The sequence below is a fragment of the Ailuropoda melanoleuca genome, chromosome 6, assembly GCF_002007445.2.
Source record: "Ailuropoda melanoleuca isolate Jingjing chromosome 6, ASM200744v2, whole genome shotgun sequence".
Taxonomy (NCBI): Eukaryota; Metazoa; Chordata; class Mammalia; order Carnivora; family Ursidae; genus Ailuropoda; species Ailuropoda melanoleuca.
In genome coordinates, this window is record NC_048223.1 from 1,132,840 (window position 1) to 1,146,970 (window position 14,131).

A 14,131-nucleotide genomic window follows, 5' to 3' on the forward strand; every position below is an offset into this window, starting at 1 on the left:
GGGGGAGCATATCAATGCTGAAGTAAGCTCTTGAGATGATTCTGCTATGATCCTCTTCACCTCATTTGAGATTCTCATGAAAAAACTGGAGAAAGCAAGGCTTCAGCAAATTATGGAAACTAAAATTACGAATCAAATTTGTAATCAAGCAAAAGAGATCATTTTACCTTTTAATGACGACAGGTAAAGCTGACCTTTCTCTCCACATTTTATTCTGTGACAAAGTTCAGGCAGCAGTTTTTTCCACCACAAAGTCTATCTTAGGAAAAAATGAATACATTTTAAGTTTGGTGCATTTTACATTCAAATTTCTAATGAGAATAAGAGTGTGCAGGAAAGCACAGGGCAAAAATACATCATGTTGGTTAAGGCGCCCAACTTTGTTACAACAGAAGTTTTATCAGCAGCCAGTCTTCTGTTTAAACTGTGACATAAATCAGGTTTGTAACTTGAAAATCTAATGATACGTATGTTGTACATATGTACTTGGCTATTTTCAAGAAGAAACATAGACATGTCCTATTATCATCTGTTACGTGACAAGAAGGAAGGAAGGGAGGAAAGAAGGGAGGGAGGGAGGAAGAAGTACTAAAGTTTACACTCTTCTAATTTCTAAACTAAAGACCATATAGCCCAGAAAATATTTCTCCTTCATACATTGCTTCCCAAATCTTCAGGTAATATCTTACTTGATTTCCAAACAAGAGGTTTTTAATGACGATAACACACAATCACCATTCATTTTAATACCCTCTAAAAGTACTCAAAGCACATAACATATTAAGCATATTTCTGCCTTTGACCCACCAAGACCTGTGAAGTTGGACTGATATAATTTGTCCCCATTTTGCAGATAAGGCAACAAGATTATCAAATCTGATTATCACTGATCAAGCCTAAAGACATAAGCTGAAAAGCGTACCCGATTTTCTTCTTTCAATTCATGATTAGCATATGGAATGATCGCCTCTGGGCATCTTTCTAACAGTGTGTCTATACACTGTTCATACTCTTTCAAACGTGTCTGACACAGAACTTGGACACTGAGGCCGGCTATAGAGTCTTCTGAGAGTGGTTCCAGGAATGGAATAATGGAAGCTATGTCAAATGAAGGACCACAAAGAAGAGACTATGAACAGAAAAGTGAAATGTTACGAAATGAGGCACCCAAAAAACTAAAGCACAATACATAGAATACAATTTTTTGAAAAAAGACCAAACGTTGCTTGTTAAAAAAAAAAAAAAAAAAAAAAAAAAAAAAAAAAAAAAAAAAAAAAAGGAAACAAAAAGATGAATGCTGTTTTAGAGCACATGCATACAGTATTTATTTATAAGTCTAAGTTGACTGAAGTATTAAATAATCGTGAAACCACCTCCAGTTTAAAGAATAAAAATCTGTTTAATAGAAAGGAATCACTTCTAAAGTAACATGATTTTAGTTGCTTTGGATAGACTGCAAATTAAAACCAATGGGAATATTTTAGGACTCTATCCTAAGGAAATAATCAACACTGTAGTCAAAGATTTATGTCCATTTCATTTCAGGAGTAATTGTAATATTGAACAACTAGGATCTATGTTAAATAAGGGATAAGTAAATTATGGTACAGTCATATGGTAGAATATTATATAGCCATCAAAATTATTTTCAAAGGCTAGTTAATGAGAAAATGTTCATAACCGAATGATGAGTAAAAAGTGTCAATACAAAATTATATTCAGAGCAGGATCAATTTTGTAAAATCTACACAGGTATATGCACATACAGAAATGTTCTTGGAAGAGCAATGAAATTTGAAACAGAGATCAGCTCACTGGATGGAAGGACAAAGACTACTTTTTATTTTTTTACACCTGTATCTTCCAAATGTTCTATACTAAGCATGTACTACATAGAAACCAAAAATAAAATTTAACATTTAAGAAAACTAAAGCAATTGTTAATAACCTAATAATTTGTATCAATACTATTGCCACACACTGAAAGACACAGTGTAGGTAGTATTTGAGTATTCAGAACTTTACCAGTATTTTGCTTTTAAATATTTAAACTATAAATACTACTTTTGATTCTACCACCAAAAGAATCCCTGCTTTCCCTTTCTTCTGGATAAAGATGAGATGGTCGTATCCTGATTTTTTTTCTTCCTGTATCCTTTTTACCACAGCATCTCCTCAGACGCACAAGAGGATATGGAATGTGATCTACTCGTTTACAGTCAGCGTGATTATTTTATTCCAAATATCTACCAGGGAATGGCTAGGAGTGTAAGGTTGGTCCCTTTCCTTCCTGCAAGTTTAACAGTCCTCTTCGTTTGAATCATTTCCTGACAACAAGAGAGCAAACATGATAATCTACCACTGGTAGGATCTCCCACGTGAAAGAAAACACAGATTATTTCTATACTCAACTTTTGGTTAATTTGGATAATGGGCAGGGTAGGGAGGAGCCAGGCATGGGTAACCCAAACCGTGGTTAAAGGAAACTACTCAAAGCTTGGTAAAAATTGATTACCCATGAACTTTTACTCAGTTTTATCCATATCATCAAAAAGTTTAAAAATAAGAAACACCAGACAACACATACTTCACTGAATTTAAAATGCTCCAAAGGTTACTACTACTCTTTAAACTACTCTTGACGTTGTCTGCTTCTTAGCAGAGTGCTCCCTTTGTTTTCAGTATTGGAAACGGACTCCTTTCCACACCCAACACATGCACATTGATTTCCTTCTGTCATCTAGATCCCTCATTCTCAGCCGAGTCTGACGGGCTGGAATCCACAGACTGTCTCCTCTACATACACAATCTAAGGAGAGGTGGTTGGCAAGGAAGTGGGGGAGGGGACCAGGACGATTGTGACAAAAGGCAGGGCATTTACTAGTGACGGTGTCTTTCCAAATAGCAGCTTTTTGACATTAGATGATTTATAGGTTGTTTTTATTTTAAGTTTGGTACAAATATACTATTACAGTGATTGAGGACCAAAACAGACACTCATATCAAATCTGTGTGGTGATGGTGGGATGCGGGGCAGAGAGGAATCACACAATTTCGGGAAAGTTCTCCAGGTAATTCTGAACCTCCTCTTCCTCTAGGTGAAAACAAATGAGATTCTTTTTATTTCTTGGTGGTTATTTTTTACTTAATGACTCAACCCACCAATAATCTAGAAAAAGATATAATTAGGAAAACAATTTTTAAAAGTATAGGTTGACTACATTTCTATTCTTTAACAGCAAAGATTCCCAGAAGAATGTATTCTTTTTAAATACTTTAAAATGAATTTTAAAAGATCACTCATTACACTTTTTCAAGCAGTGATTATAAATATGCTTTGAAGCTTTATCAGGTGAGATTTAACAGCACTAGCTATAATTGTGATTTTAAATATGTAATTAATACACATATTCTGGGAGGGCAAGGCCCTGCCTGGCTTATCCAACGCCACAGAACACATTCATAGCACATGCTTGAGGAATATTTGTTGAATGAATGTGTCTGAGGCTAAGCCCTAAGAAGCCTCTGTACCATAAGGGTGCTAGAGATATGAACCAACAAGAATTTTCTCTGGCAATTTTTTATGAATGTAAATAACCCCATCCCTGGATTTATAACTCAGACCTGTCTAAAGGCTGAGTCTAAGCCATATGGGCTCTGGAGCTTCCATTCCTGACCCCATCCCCAAAGTGACATTTTGGTTTCTATAAGCAGCAACCACGCTTACACCAGTTCCCAGTGTAAATCAGGGGCTGCAAACTCAAAGCCTAAAGAGGCCAAAACAGATGATGGAAATGAATGAAGGCAGCTGGGTATAAGGAAAATGGACACCAGTCACCGTATCTTGGACCAGGAAGACCCAGAGGGTGGCACACAGGACAACGTGAGCACTGACCACAGAGGGGAGCCACTAGTTCGTTCCAACTCTCAGGTCTCAGAGGCAATGAAAGCTCAGGGTTACCAGTTCTGCCGAATTTCTCAAGAAAAAACTTGAAACTCAGAATTATTCATTTGAAATTTCAATTTGTATATGTTGGCACTACACTGGGCAGACCAAACAAAGCAGAGTGAGGGTTATATGCAGTCCTTGGCCCACAGGACTACGTCAAATAAAATAATTTCCACATCTAGCCCAGCTCGGGCCACCAAGTCAAAGATGGACTTTATTTCTCGTTTGCGGTCAAAGCACTGTCACAGTCAGAATTCTTGCAGGATGATCTACGTTTTCTGATCATACTTTTTTTTTTTTTTTTTAACTCTCCTCGGGAGCCAGATAAACTGGCTACTTTAACCTACTTTCTGTAAGACAGCAGTGGTGGGCTTGGGCTAGAGGCCTAACATATATGAATGAACACTAAACAAAAGATAAATTCCATCAGTAAAAACCGCTAAACAGTTGCCATACTTCCATTTCACAAGTGTTTCCAAGCACACCCTGAAAATGAGGCAAGACAGTCAGGTGACCTGGTGAACTCACTCTCTCTAGGCAACAAAACGAGCCTTCGGGAGCCGCCAGCCTTCCTCTCAGTAGTGTCAGGCGGAGGCGGGAATGTCCTCCAGGGCTCCTGAGTATGCCTAACTGTGGTTTTACCCCCCCCCCAAAAAAAGTATACACTCTAGATTAACAGGACACCTGAGGTTTTACCAAATTTAAATCTGATACTATATTGTAATATGCATATACATTTAAAAAAGAGGCATTTTGATTTACCTGTAATTTTGAAAGGTCTTCTGTATAACTTTTATCCGCTAAGGAATCGGATGATATTAAGACATTAACCCAAGGATAGATTAAGCCATAATGACTACAGGCATTAATCTAAAATGTAAAAGAAATTTATCATAAACAAAATATAACAAAACAAGAGTCTCTTCATCCATTCCACAAAGGACAAGCAATTGCTAATTTTCTGCCATGTCACACAGTTAGGTATACACTTGCCTGGGAATGGGAGCAAACGTCTTTTAGAATATATGCCCCTGGAGAAGTCTCAGCCTTGCTGCCTCTCCCTGAATGAAACTGTATCAAAAATGGAAAGCAAATGCACTAAATATTTCGCTATATATTTTTTAATTTTTTATTTATTTTTTTAAGATTTTATTTATTTGAGAGAGAGAGACAGCATGTGCACAAAGGGGGTGGGCACAGAGGAAGAGGGGCAAGCCAACTCCAGACTCCCTGCTGAGCACAGAGCCCAACAGGGGGCTCCATCCCAGGACCCTGAGATCATATGTGAGCCAAAGTCAGATGTTTAACCGACTGAGCCACCCAAGTGCCCCGATGGTTCCTTCTTTTTAAATTTCAAAATACGGCAAAGAAACACTTTGTAGCAAAAAAAAGCAATATTGCTTTTTGGGTAATTTTACTCAAAAAAAGTTAACAGTAATATTAGAATTTTTATTGCTACTATTTTCCTTGTTAGGCAAAATCTCTTCTATAAGTTCTCAAGACAATTCCCATAAAGCCCCCTTTGTCAAGAAGTCGGTAACTTTTCCAGGGAACACACATTAGGCGTGGCATCCATGAGAGGCAAAAAGAGCGAGGGGGAGACGGGGACAGAAAGTGGTAAAGCAGAGTTGTTAGGACTCCTGCAAGGGCTACAGAAGAGCTCTTATGCGTGCAACTGACAGGAAATGAGTCCAGTAAGGAAGTCTCCCTCCCACAAGCCTTCTGCAGTTCCTCTTCCACCAGGGAGTTCTGCAAATGAGTCTTTTCTTGTGTTCTACTTTGTAACTATCCCCTGAGGGAGTACAGACATGTTTTGGGGAAAGCCCCTCTCCTATGCTTTGTCCACCGAGGTACCACTGCAAGTACGTAATGTAAGAGCAGCAGGAGACACTCTTTACGAAACAAAATTACTCAAAATGCAAGGAACTTTACTCATGGACAAGATTTAAGTGTATTTTTAATTCCTGCTTATAAGATACCTGGTAATATAAATTAGGTTTGATTCTAAGCCATTAAAAATCACAAGGTACACTACTGTAGTGTGTAGTGTCTAAGTTTAATTTAACATATTATTCTATTCTCTCACCAGATCCTCTGATGTTCGCAATGGTATGGTGTCAGGGGGCTGCCTCTTGGATAATCTCCAGATGTACTGCGATGTGAGCTTATAAAAGAGTTCCTGGAGAACCACATCTGGGAGACCTGCTATGAGCTGAGCTTCCCAAAGGTCTACCAAGAGCTGAGGAATGATATCTTCGTCCTTACCACAAAGCACCTTGAAAACAGTGAAACAAGCCCCCGTATCCCAGATCAATATAGTATCAATCAAGTTATAGCTAGTCTGAGTAGCACTCCATCATATGGGCCATGCATTTAAACATGTATCCTTAGCATTCGTGCCATAGCGAAGTAGATTGAGACATCTGAACAGAAAACAGATTCTAGGTCGCATGAATGGAATTTTTCTAGATACAGTCTTTTAATGTGTCCTTTTATAAATTTGGTATGTGTAAGCCTTTTTTTCAATAAACAAATGCAAACTCAGTCTCTTATTCTGCTTCCTGTCCCCCACCAATTTTATCAGCCTATCCAGAACCACTGCATTTTGAAAGAGACAAACCTTAAAGAAGGAATCTGCTTCTTCGATTCCAATTTTGTTGTTCTTCTGTAAGCCCAGAACTGAAGCCACGAGCAGTCCGGGCTGAGTGTCCTTCAAGTGTGCTGCAAGATCAGTGGGGACAATGTGTCCCTTTCTCTGTTGAATCAACAGCCGAGGTTCCAGAATGAAGCCGCATACCAACTTCATCTTCAGACACACAAGAAATTTGGATCAAAATGTACGTTGCTTTCATCTTGAACATACATGCCAGTGTATTCAAGGTTCCTGGTTAAGCTGTTAATACTTCAATCTCAATTTTTTCTTTAACCACAAAGCTCTCACTCTAAGAAGGACATCATTGTTAATTGCCTTTGAAGAAGTTAATATTTAATTAAGCATCAGGATATCTTATTTTTGTAGAGAGCTTTATATTTAAGTCTATTTGTTTAAAAATAATATACCTCAAGAATATAAAAGGAATATACCTTAAGAAAATTCATCTTTCTAAAATTGTTCTCTGCAAAGCAGAGGACACCTCAGTGTTGACTTGCTCTCTTCATCATAACAACACATGTCATTTGTACAACGATATAGCACTTCTGCTCTCTTGTTTTAGAAACTAAAGTCATACTGTGGGCATTTGACCACAGGTAACAAAACAACAGCATAGGAGCACAGGATCAGAAGCCATATTGCCTGCTCCAAACCCTGGCTCGAACACTCACCAGCTATGTGATCTTGGACAACTCATTGATCCTCTCTTTGTCTTAGTTCCCTCATCTTTATAATAGGTATAGTAATAGTATCTAACTTACAGCATTGTTGCAAGAATTAAATATAAGATAGCATATGCAAGGGGCTTAGAATAGACCTGGGATGTAATAAGTGCTCAATTAACATTACCTTTTAATTTCCTCCTCTAATGATTAACATCTTCGGCTCATGACCCTAAATGGGCTCTCTTTGAAGGAAAAGCTACCTTTTCTTTGATATATTACTCAAATACCAATCTTCCATAATGTAATTTGTGATTTTCTCAAGTGCAGGCCATTTCCTCAACTACTAGCCTCCTAAGGCTCCTGGTTAGCATCCCACTTGCTGTACTTGAATACACAGCACTCCGTTCTGTTTCTGTGGACATACCATATCCCTCATGCTAGATTAGACTGTCAGCACAGGGCAGAGCCTGTATTGTATATTCTTTAGTCCCAAGTACTGTGCTCTGAAAGTAACTGACACAAAGTTGAGAGATCTTTGGATACCCATTGCTACCAGTGATTATTCTTATTCTTTTTCATTTACCAGATCCAAAGCCCAAGCACTCCTACTTTGGGTCAATTCTTTTCTAAGATTAAGTCTATTTTCCTTTATGACTACGAAGAAATGATTTAGACAGAAGCCAGAAGACAACTAAACGCCTTAGGACTACCAGGTCCCATTTCAGCCTACTATTAAAACCAAGCAGGGCACTGTACCTCTGGATGCCTTTTCATTTCATTTCTGTGCATGTCAAGATCTCCCATTTTCAGAGCCATTGCTGCTTTGGTCAATGTCACCAAGATCGATGAAAACCCAGAAGTATCCAGCTTACTTAGATAGCTCATGGCAGTTAAAGGGTTAATATTCTTCATAGAGGGACTACAGAGAATATGGGGCAGTTGCTTTGGCTCAGCCGCATGGAACATATGAACCACTTTTGCTGCTAACTCCTTTGGTGAACATGTATAAGAAATAAAAGGTCAGTTAACCAACGGAAAGCAACAAAATCAGCAAAAAAGAAAAAAAGAGATACAAAACCAAGACATAAACTTCCAAATGACAAAATTATAAGTATTACATTTGGATTAAAAAAGACCGAGTTCATGGTGATAATGTGGGAGACCTGAGATGACCTGAAGTGATCTCTTTGCTGAGTTATAATGAAGAAAAAGCAGTGAAAATATGTACCGAGGTATGGCTAGCATTTCTAATTTTAACAAGAGTTCAAAAGAAGAAAATAAATATTTGACTGAATTACACTTAAAAGTACATTTAGGGGCGCCTGGGTGGCACAGCGGTTAAGCGTCTGCCTTCGGCTCAGGGCGTGATCCCGACGTTATGGGATCGAGCCCCACATCAGGCTCTTCTGCTATGAGCCTGCTTCTTCCTCTCCCACTCCCCCTGCTTGTGTTCCCTCTCTCGCTGGCTGTCTGTATCTCTGTCGAATAAATAAATAAAATCTTTAAAAAAAAAAGTACATTTAAAAATTACAGCTTAGTACAAAATATACTTAATGAGGTAATTTATATGAAAAAATTCATTTCTCTCAAAACCTTAAAACATTTGGTCTCACAATGTTCAGCTTTGCATATCTGCAGTCAATTCTTTTTAAAAATACATGAGGGGCTAAAAATAAGCCTCAACAATGTCTTAAGGTCACTGGGCCAGGATTTCATAAGTGAAGCTTTAGACACTTGGAATTTGGGAGAACTAGGGCTGTGCAAAGGGCTGCAGATCAAGGTCCTGGGGTGTGTGTCGTTCTTCTAAAGATACGCTCCTGTTACATCGGGCAGGTCACTCAACCACAATGGACCACATTCCCCCATCTATATAATGAGAAAGGAGGAGAAGGTGATTATAATTTTTTCCAAGCTATAATTCTAGGATTATTATTGAAGATTCATTACCTTTTTAGGAAAAGAAGAAAATAATACCAAAGAAAAATATTTGGAACCTGACTTGTAAACAGTATCACATAAAATAAATTGCTAAAATGAAAAGTTAGGAAGGTTAAATATAAGTAAATAGAAAACTATATTCACTTCACTTAATTCTTCATCCAGATTTTCATAAAGTGAATGATTAATGTAAAAGATTAACCCCCTCTCATATTTCTGCGATCCATCCTCTAGTACCCAGTCCGCTCGGGTTAGAACTTCAGCCATAGATAGACCAGACATCTTATAGTATGGCAAGGCAAGGTGGGAATGCTGGGTGTCAAGCCTAAAGGGAAGGAAGTAAAAAAAAAAAAACAAAAAAAACACAACCCTCAAATTTGTCATGTTTAAGCCCGGATATCTAACACATTTGATAATAAAACAGATAATGCTTTCTGGGTGACATAAATCTCAAAATACTCTTCTATAGCCATTAGTTGAAACAAGTTCCTAAGTTTTATTCTGTAAAGTCCTTCGCAGTAATACAGTTTCTTTTTGCCTGCTCATAATAAAAATAAAAATAATTCATTAAGTGAATTTTAGGATTTATAATGTGGCTCTAAAATAATGGTGTTGATGGGCATGAAAAATCTGTTTTATTGATTTATAATCATTCCTATGGGTCAAGTAAGCCTTTGAAATAATCATACACAAAAAAATCCGTAGAGATCATTCTCAAAAATAAAAACCACTGTTCATCCCAGGCCTTTTCTGAAATCATAAAAGCACTGACTACTAAGATTAAAGTCACAGACCATCCAAACAGTATCTCTCTCTTCAGACTCACAGGCAAAAAACTAGGGGTGCCTGGGTGGCTCAGTCAGCTAAGCCTCTGCCTTCGGCTCAGGTCATGATCCCGGAGTCCTGGGATCAAGGCTGGCGTCTGGCTCCCCACTCGGTGGAGGGCCTGCTTCTCCCTCTGTCCCGCACCCCTCATCCCGCTCCTTGTTCTCTCTCTCTCTCTCTCTCTCAAATAAATGAATGAAACCTTTTAAAAAAACACAAACAAAACAAAACAAAAAACAGGCAATAAACTAGTAATAATGGCTGTCTCTGAGATTTTCATGGTCATGAGCAGGCCCAGAAGACCTGAAAGAAATTTAATTCCTAAATTAAGTGGAGGGAGACTCCTGAACTGGAGATTCATGGTTCGTCTAAAAAATAACTCCTTGCAGGCAGGAAACAGTCATGTTCATCTCTGTGACTCTAAGCTTAGCACAGTCCCTGGCACACAGTAGGTGCTCAACAAATGCTTATGGAATAAATGAATAAATGAGCCACCTCCCCTCATGCGTTCCCCCATTCATCAGCTAGCTACCAGAGATGGAAAGCTAGTACCTACACGCAAAGCTCGAGATGGCTTCTTTAACAAGTTCCCAAGAAGCCTCACCAACCTGCTGTAGCAGTCTCCAAGGTGCCCACAGCTTTCTTTAAATGCTTCCAAAAGCTCTGCTTTTTCTCCGGGTTCCAGCTGATGGGCATCCATCAAGGCAGCCCTCACTAACAGATGAGCCTCGCTAAGCAGGTGGATGCAGCTCTGGGTTTTTGCCGTCTTATAGGTATTACTGTAGTCTACCTGAAACAAAAAAGGCCAACAGCTGATACTGCTGCAGAAAGACACCCGAAACTTTCCTGGTTCTTAACAATATCTATATATTTTGTAAGTAAAGTTCATGTTTAGACACATTGAATCCTAAAAACTAAAAATTGGTTATTTAGCATTCTGATACGGCCTAGCTGAGGTGTTCTTTTCCCCCACAATCCATGAGCCAGTTTAATACATACGTGATTAATACCTACAAGCATTCCCTTGTTAAACAGTGCTAATCACTACAAGGTAGATATAACATTGTAATACTAATAACACTGTTAACTTAGCAATAATTTGATCACATGTCAATAAGGCTAACAAACATATGTGAAACAGTTAACTTTTTTAAGTTCTGTGATTTAAATCTTTCTTAAATTCAGACTGAGCATCCTTCCTTTATTGAAGTTTCGCTTGGCAAATTTAGTTTCTACCTGGTCTATTTCTGTCACCCACAGTGGGCTTATTAAAATTATCACTAGCTTATCTGAGTCAATGAGTATTTTCAGATTCCAGCAAGAAGATCATCTAGATGAAGTCTTAAGACTTGCAATTAAGCAAGATTAAAAGGACAGGGCAAAGCTGATACAATTATCAGCATTAAAACGCCAGGGACAAATCAGGCAAAACCTTGAACTGATGATCAAAATTAACATCATCAATGAGGGGCACAGGTATCACGTGCCTCCTGATGTAACACCCTGAGAAGGATACAACGTTACCCATGCAATATTCTGGCTGAGAATGAGCACACATAACCTGAATCTAAACAGGGAAAAAAATAAATAATAAAAAATTTTAAAAGGTGGAGGGGCAAAAATTTATTTTCAAAAATGTCCATGCCGGGTGTCTGGGTGGCTCAGTCAGTGAAGCATCTGCCTTCGGCTCAGCTCATGATCCCAGGGTCCTGGGATTGAGCCCCGTATTGGGCTCCCTGCTCAGCTTCTCCCTCTGCCTGCCGCTTCCCTTGCTTGTGCTCTCTCTCTCTCTGTCAAATAAATAAATAAAATCTTTTAAAAAATGTCTATGCCATAAAAAACAAAGGCTAAGAAATTACTCTGGATTAAAGGAGGCCAAAGAGACATGACAATTAAATGCACTACCTGATGTTAGACTGGTCCCTATACTGGAGAAGGAAGATACTAGTAGGTCATTACTGAATCAACCAACAACATTGGAATATGTGTCATGTTAAATATGTTAAGCATTTGACGGTACTGCAGTGATGTAAACAAATACTCGGATTCTTAGGAAACATACAATGAAGTATTTAGGGGCATTCAGCTCTGATGCATGCAAATTACCTTCCAGTGGATCTCAGTGTGTCAGTTGGGGGGAGTGTGTGTGTGTGTGTGTGTGTGTATGTGTGTTTAGAAAGTGCAGGAGTAGGGGCACCTGGGTGGCACAGCGGTTAAGCATCTGCCTTCAGCTCAGGGCGTGATCCCGGTGTTATGGGATCGAGCCCCACATCAGGCTCCTCCGCTATGAGCCTGCTTCTTCCTCTCCCACTCCCCCTGCTTGTGTTCCCTCTCTCGCTGGCTGTCTCTATCTCTGTCAAATAAATAAATAAAATCTTTAAAAAAAAAAAAAAAAAAAAAAAGAAAGTGCAGGAGTACAAAAAAGAGAGGGAAAGAGAGAAGTAAAAGGGGTAAAATGCTGACTACTGGTGAATCTGTGTTGAGAATATACAGGGTTTTATTTCTACTATTCTTATCCTTGCAACTTTTCTGCAAGTTTGAAATTATTTCAAAATGAAGACTTAAAAAAAATTGCCAGTGATGAGTTGGCAGCTGTCACTCTTAAAAAAGGAAGGTGGGTGCCCCCCTCTGGGCCACTGCCCACAGGACAATGCTGCAGGTGTGCTGGGCCCTGCGACAATCTGCTAATATTTCAAAGACTGAGATGGGGATAAATGATCTAAGATTTCTTTCAGCTCCATTTCCTGGTACTCTTGGCTAGGGTTCAAAATAAAGGTCAAAGGTTGTTTATGTTTCGACTGGTTCATTGATCCTCTTTGGAGGGTGGGTATGAATAAGGAAGTCTTATTTTAGTGAAGGGAATTTCTACTGGCTCCTCAAATGTCAGGAGCTGTGAAAATGAGCAGGTGATGAAAGATACACGCTCTACTGTCAGACGGAACTTGAAAGCTGGTTGGCTGTGGCATTCTGAATGTGTGATGATTAGAATCAATATCTGGTCATTACTTTGACCCTAAATTTCTACAAATAAGAATTGTAAGTCTGAAAGGAGTACCATTTCTTTGTACAGTTGCACTGGTGAGATCGTATCCACAATATACAAATTCCACCCAGCCTCAGCTACAGAAGGTGCTTTAAGCTTACCACTGGCTCCTTTTCTAGAACTAAAAGCAAAAGAAAAGACAAGAATTGCAAGATAAGACACAGTATTAATAAATGGCAATCTTAAATGGTAAATGTTAGATACCTAAAAAGAACTATGCAATCATTTTCATTTAGTATTTTCTTCAATGACTCGCTGTGCTAGTCAATTTTTATAGAACATTAGTTCACAATGCTACATAGGCCTACAGCATTTAAAATTCAACAGCTTTCACGTACTGATAAACCAGTTGCCTCCAATGTACTCCACAGGAATTCTTAAACGGGCAAAATGCTCAAAGACTAGGCAAGACCCCTCAAAAGGAAGACAGCCTTGGCTGTGAGTGCCTCTGCCCACTACCTCTCCTGCACATGGCCTTCAGGAGACCAGCATGCCTTATGCCACCAATCTAAGCAGAAGCTGCAACAGAACACTAGGCAAAACACTCAGGGCTGCTGGAAAAATGCAGAAGACACAAATACCCATGGGTCCACTTCAAGTACTATCTTACCTCCTGCTTTCACTATGTGATGCATTTTCTTTAGTATACAATCTTTAAAACGTACACCTCTGACCAAAGAAACTTCCAAATGAGAATTTTTTAAAAAAATCATTTAAAAATGGAATTTTAAAAAATGTCTAATGACCAAAATGTCAATAATTTGCAAGATTGCAAATTGTTCTTCCTCTTGCCAGAAAGCTTTTAGAATCAGTCAGTCCCAGATCATTCTGTGCACACTCAGAGTGACCAGTTACCCAAATCAACCTCTGATTATTCCTGTTGGTGGGACAAAGCACAGGCACAAACAAAAATTTGAAAAAGCAAAACCTTATGTTAAAACTAAAAACCGATGTTTGACTAGAAATACAGCTCTTCCTTGACTTACAATGAGGCTACATCCCAATAAACCCACGAAAAATTGAAAATACCATAAATCAAATACACCTAACCTCCCAAA

The 14,131-nt window shown here is 38.7% G+C and overlaps 2 protein-coding genes across 13 annotated transcripts in view; one reads left to right on the top strand and one right to left on the bottom strand.

Moving 5' to 3' along the window:
• LOC100472453 (ceruloplasmin) overlaps positions 1–2,279 on the top strand; it is a 61,250-nt gene extending 58,971 nt beyond the window's left edge. Inside the window, exon 19 of the mRNA XM_034661847.1 lies at positions 2,169–2,279. Within this exon, the coding sequence (XP_034517738.1) occupies positions 2,169–2,272 (104 nt within the window). The 3' untranslated portion in view covers positions 2,273–2,279. The remainder of the gene's footprint in view (positions 1–2,168) is intronic.
• Positions 1–14,131, bottom strand: part of HPS3 (HPS3 biogenesis of lysosomal organelles complex 2 subunit 1) — a 38,259-nt gene that overhangs the window by 3,897 nt on the left and 20,231 nt on the right. For 2 of the 12 annotated variants that reach the window (XM_034661845.1, XM_019807783.2), the window contains 10 exons: positions 13,086–13,194; positions 10,639–10,820; positions 9,350–9,530; positions 8,024–8,257; positions 6,570–6,755; positions 6,036–6,224; positions 4,943–5,020; positions 4,712–4,819; positions 923–1,129; positions 168–255 (listed from right to left, as the gene is read on the bottom strand). In XM_034661845.1, coding sequence (XP_034517736.1) covers positions 168–255; positions 923–1,129; positions 4,712–4,819; positions 4,943–5,020; positions 6,036–6,224; positions 6,570–6,755; positions 8,024–8,257; positions 9,350–9,530; positions 10,639–10,820; positions 13,086–13,194 — 1,562 coding nt within the window. The other 10 variants (XM_034661846.1, XM_002927038.4, XR_002144203.2 and 7 more) reach the window with 9 other exon arrangements.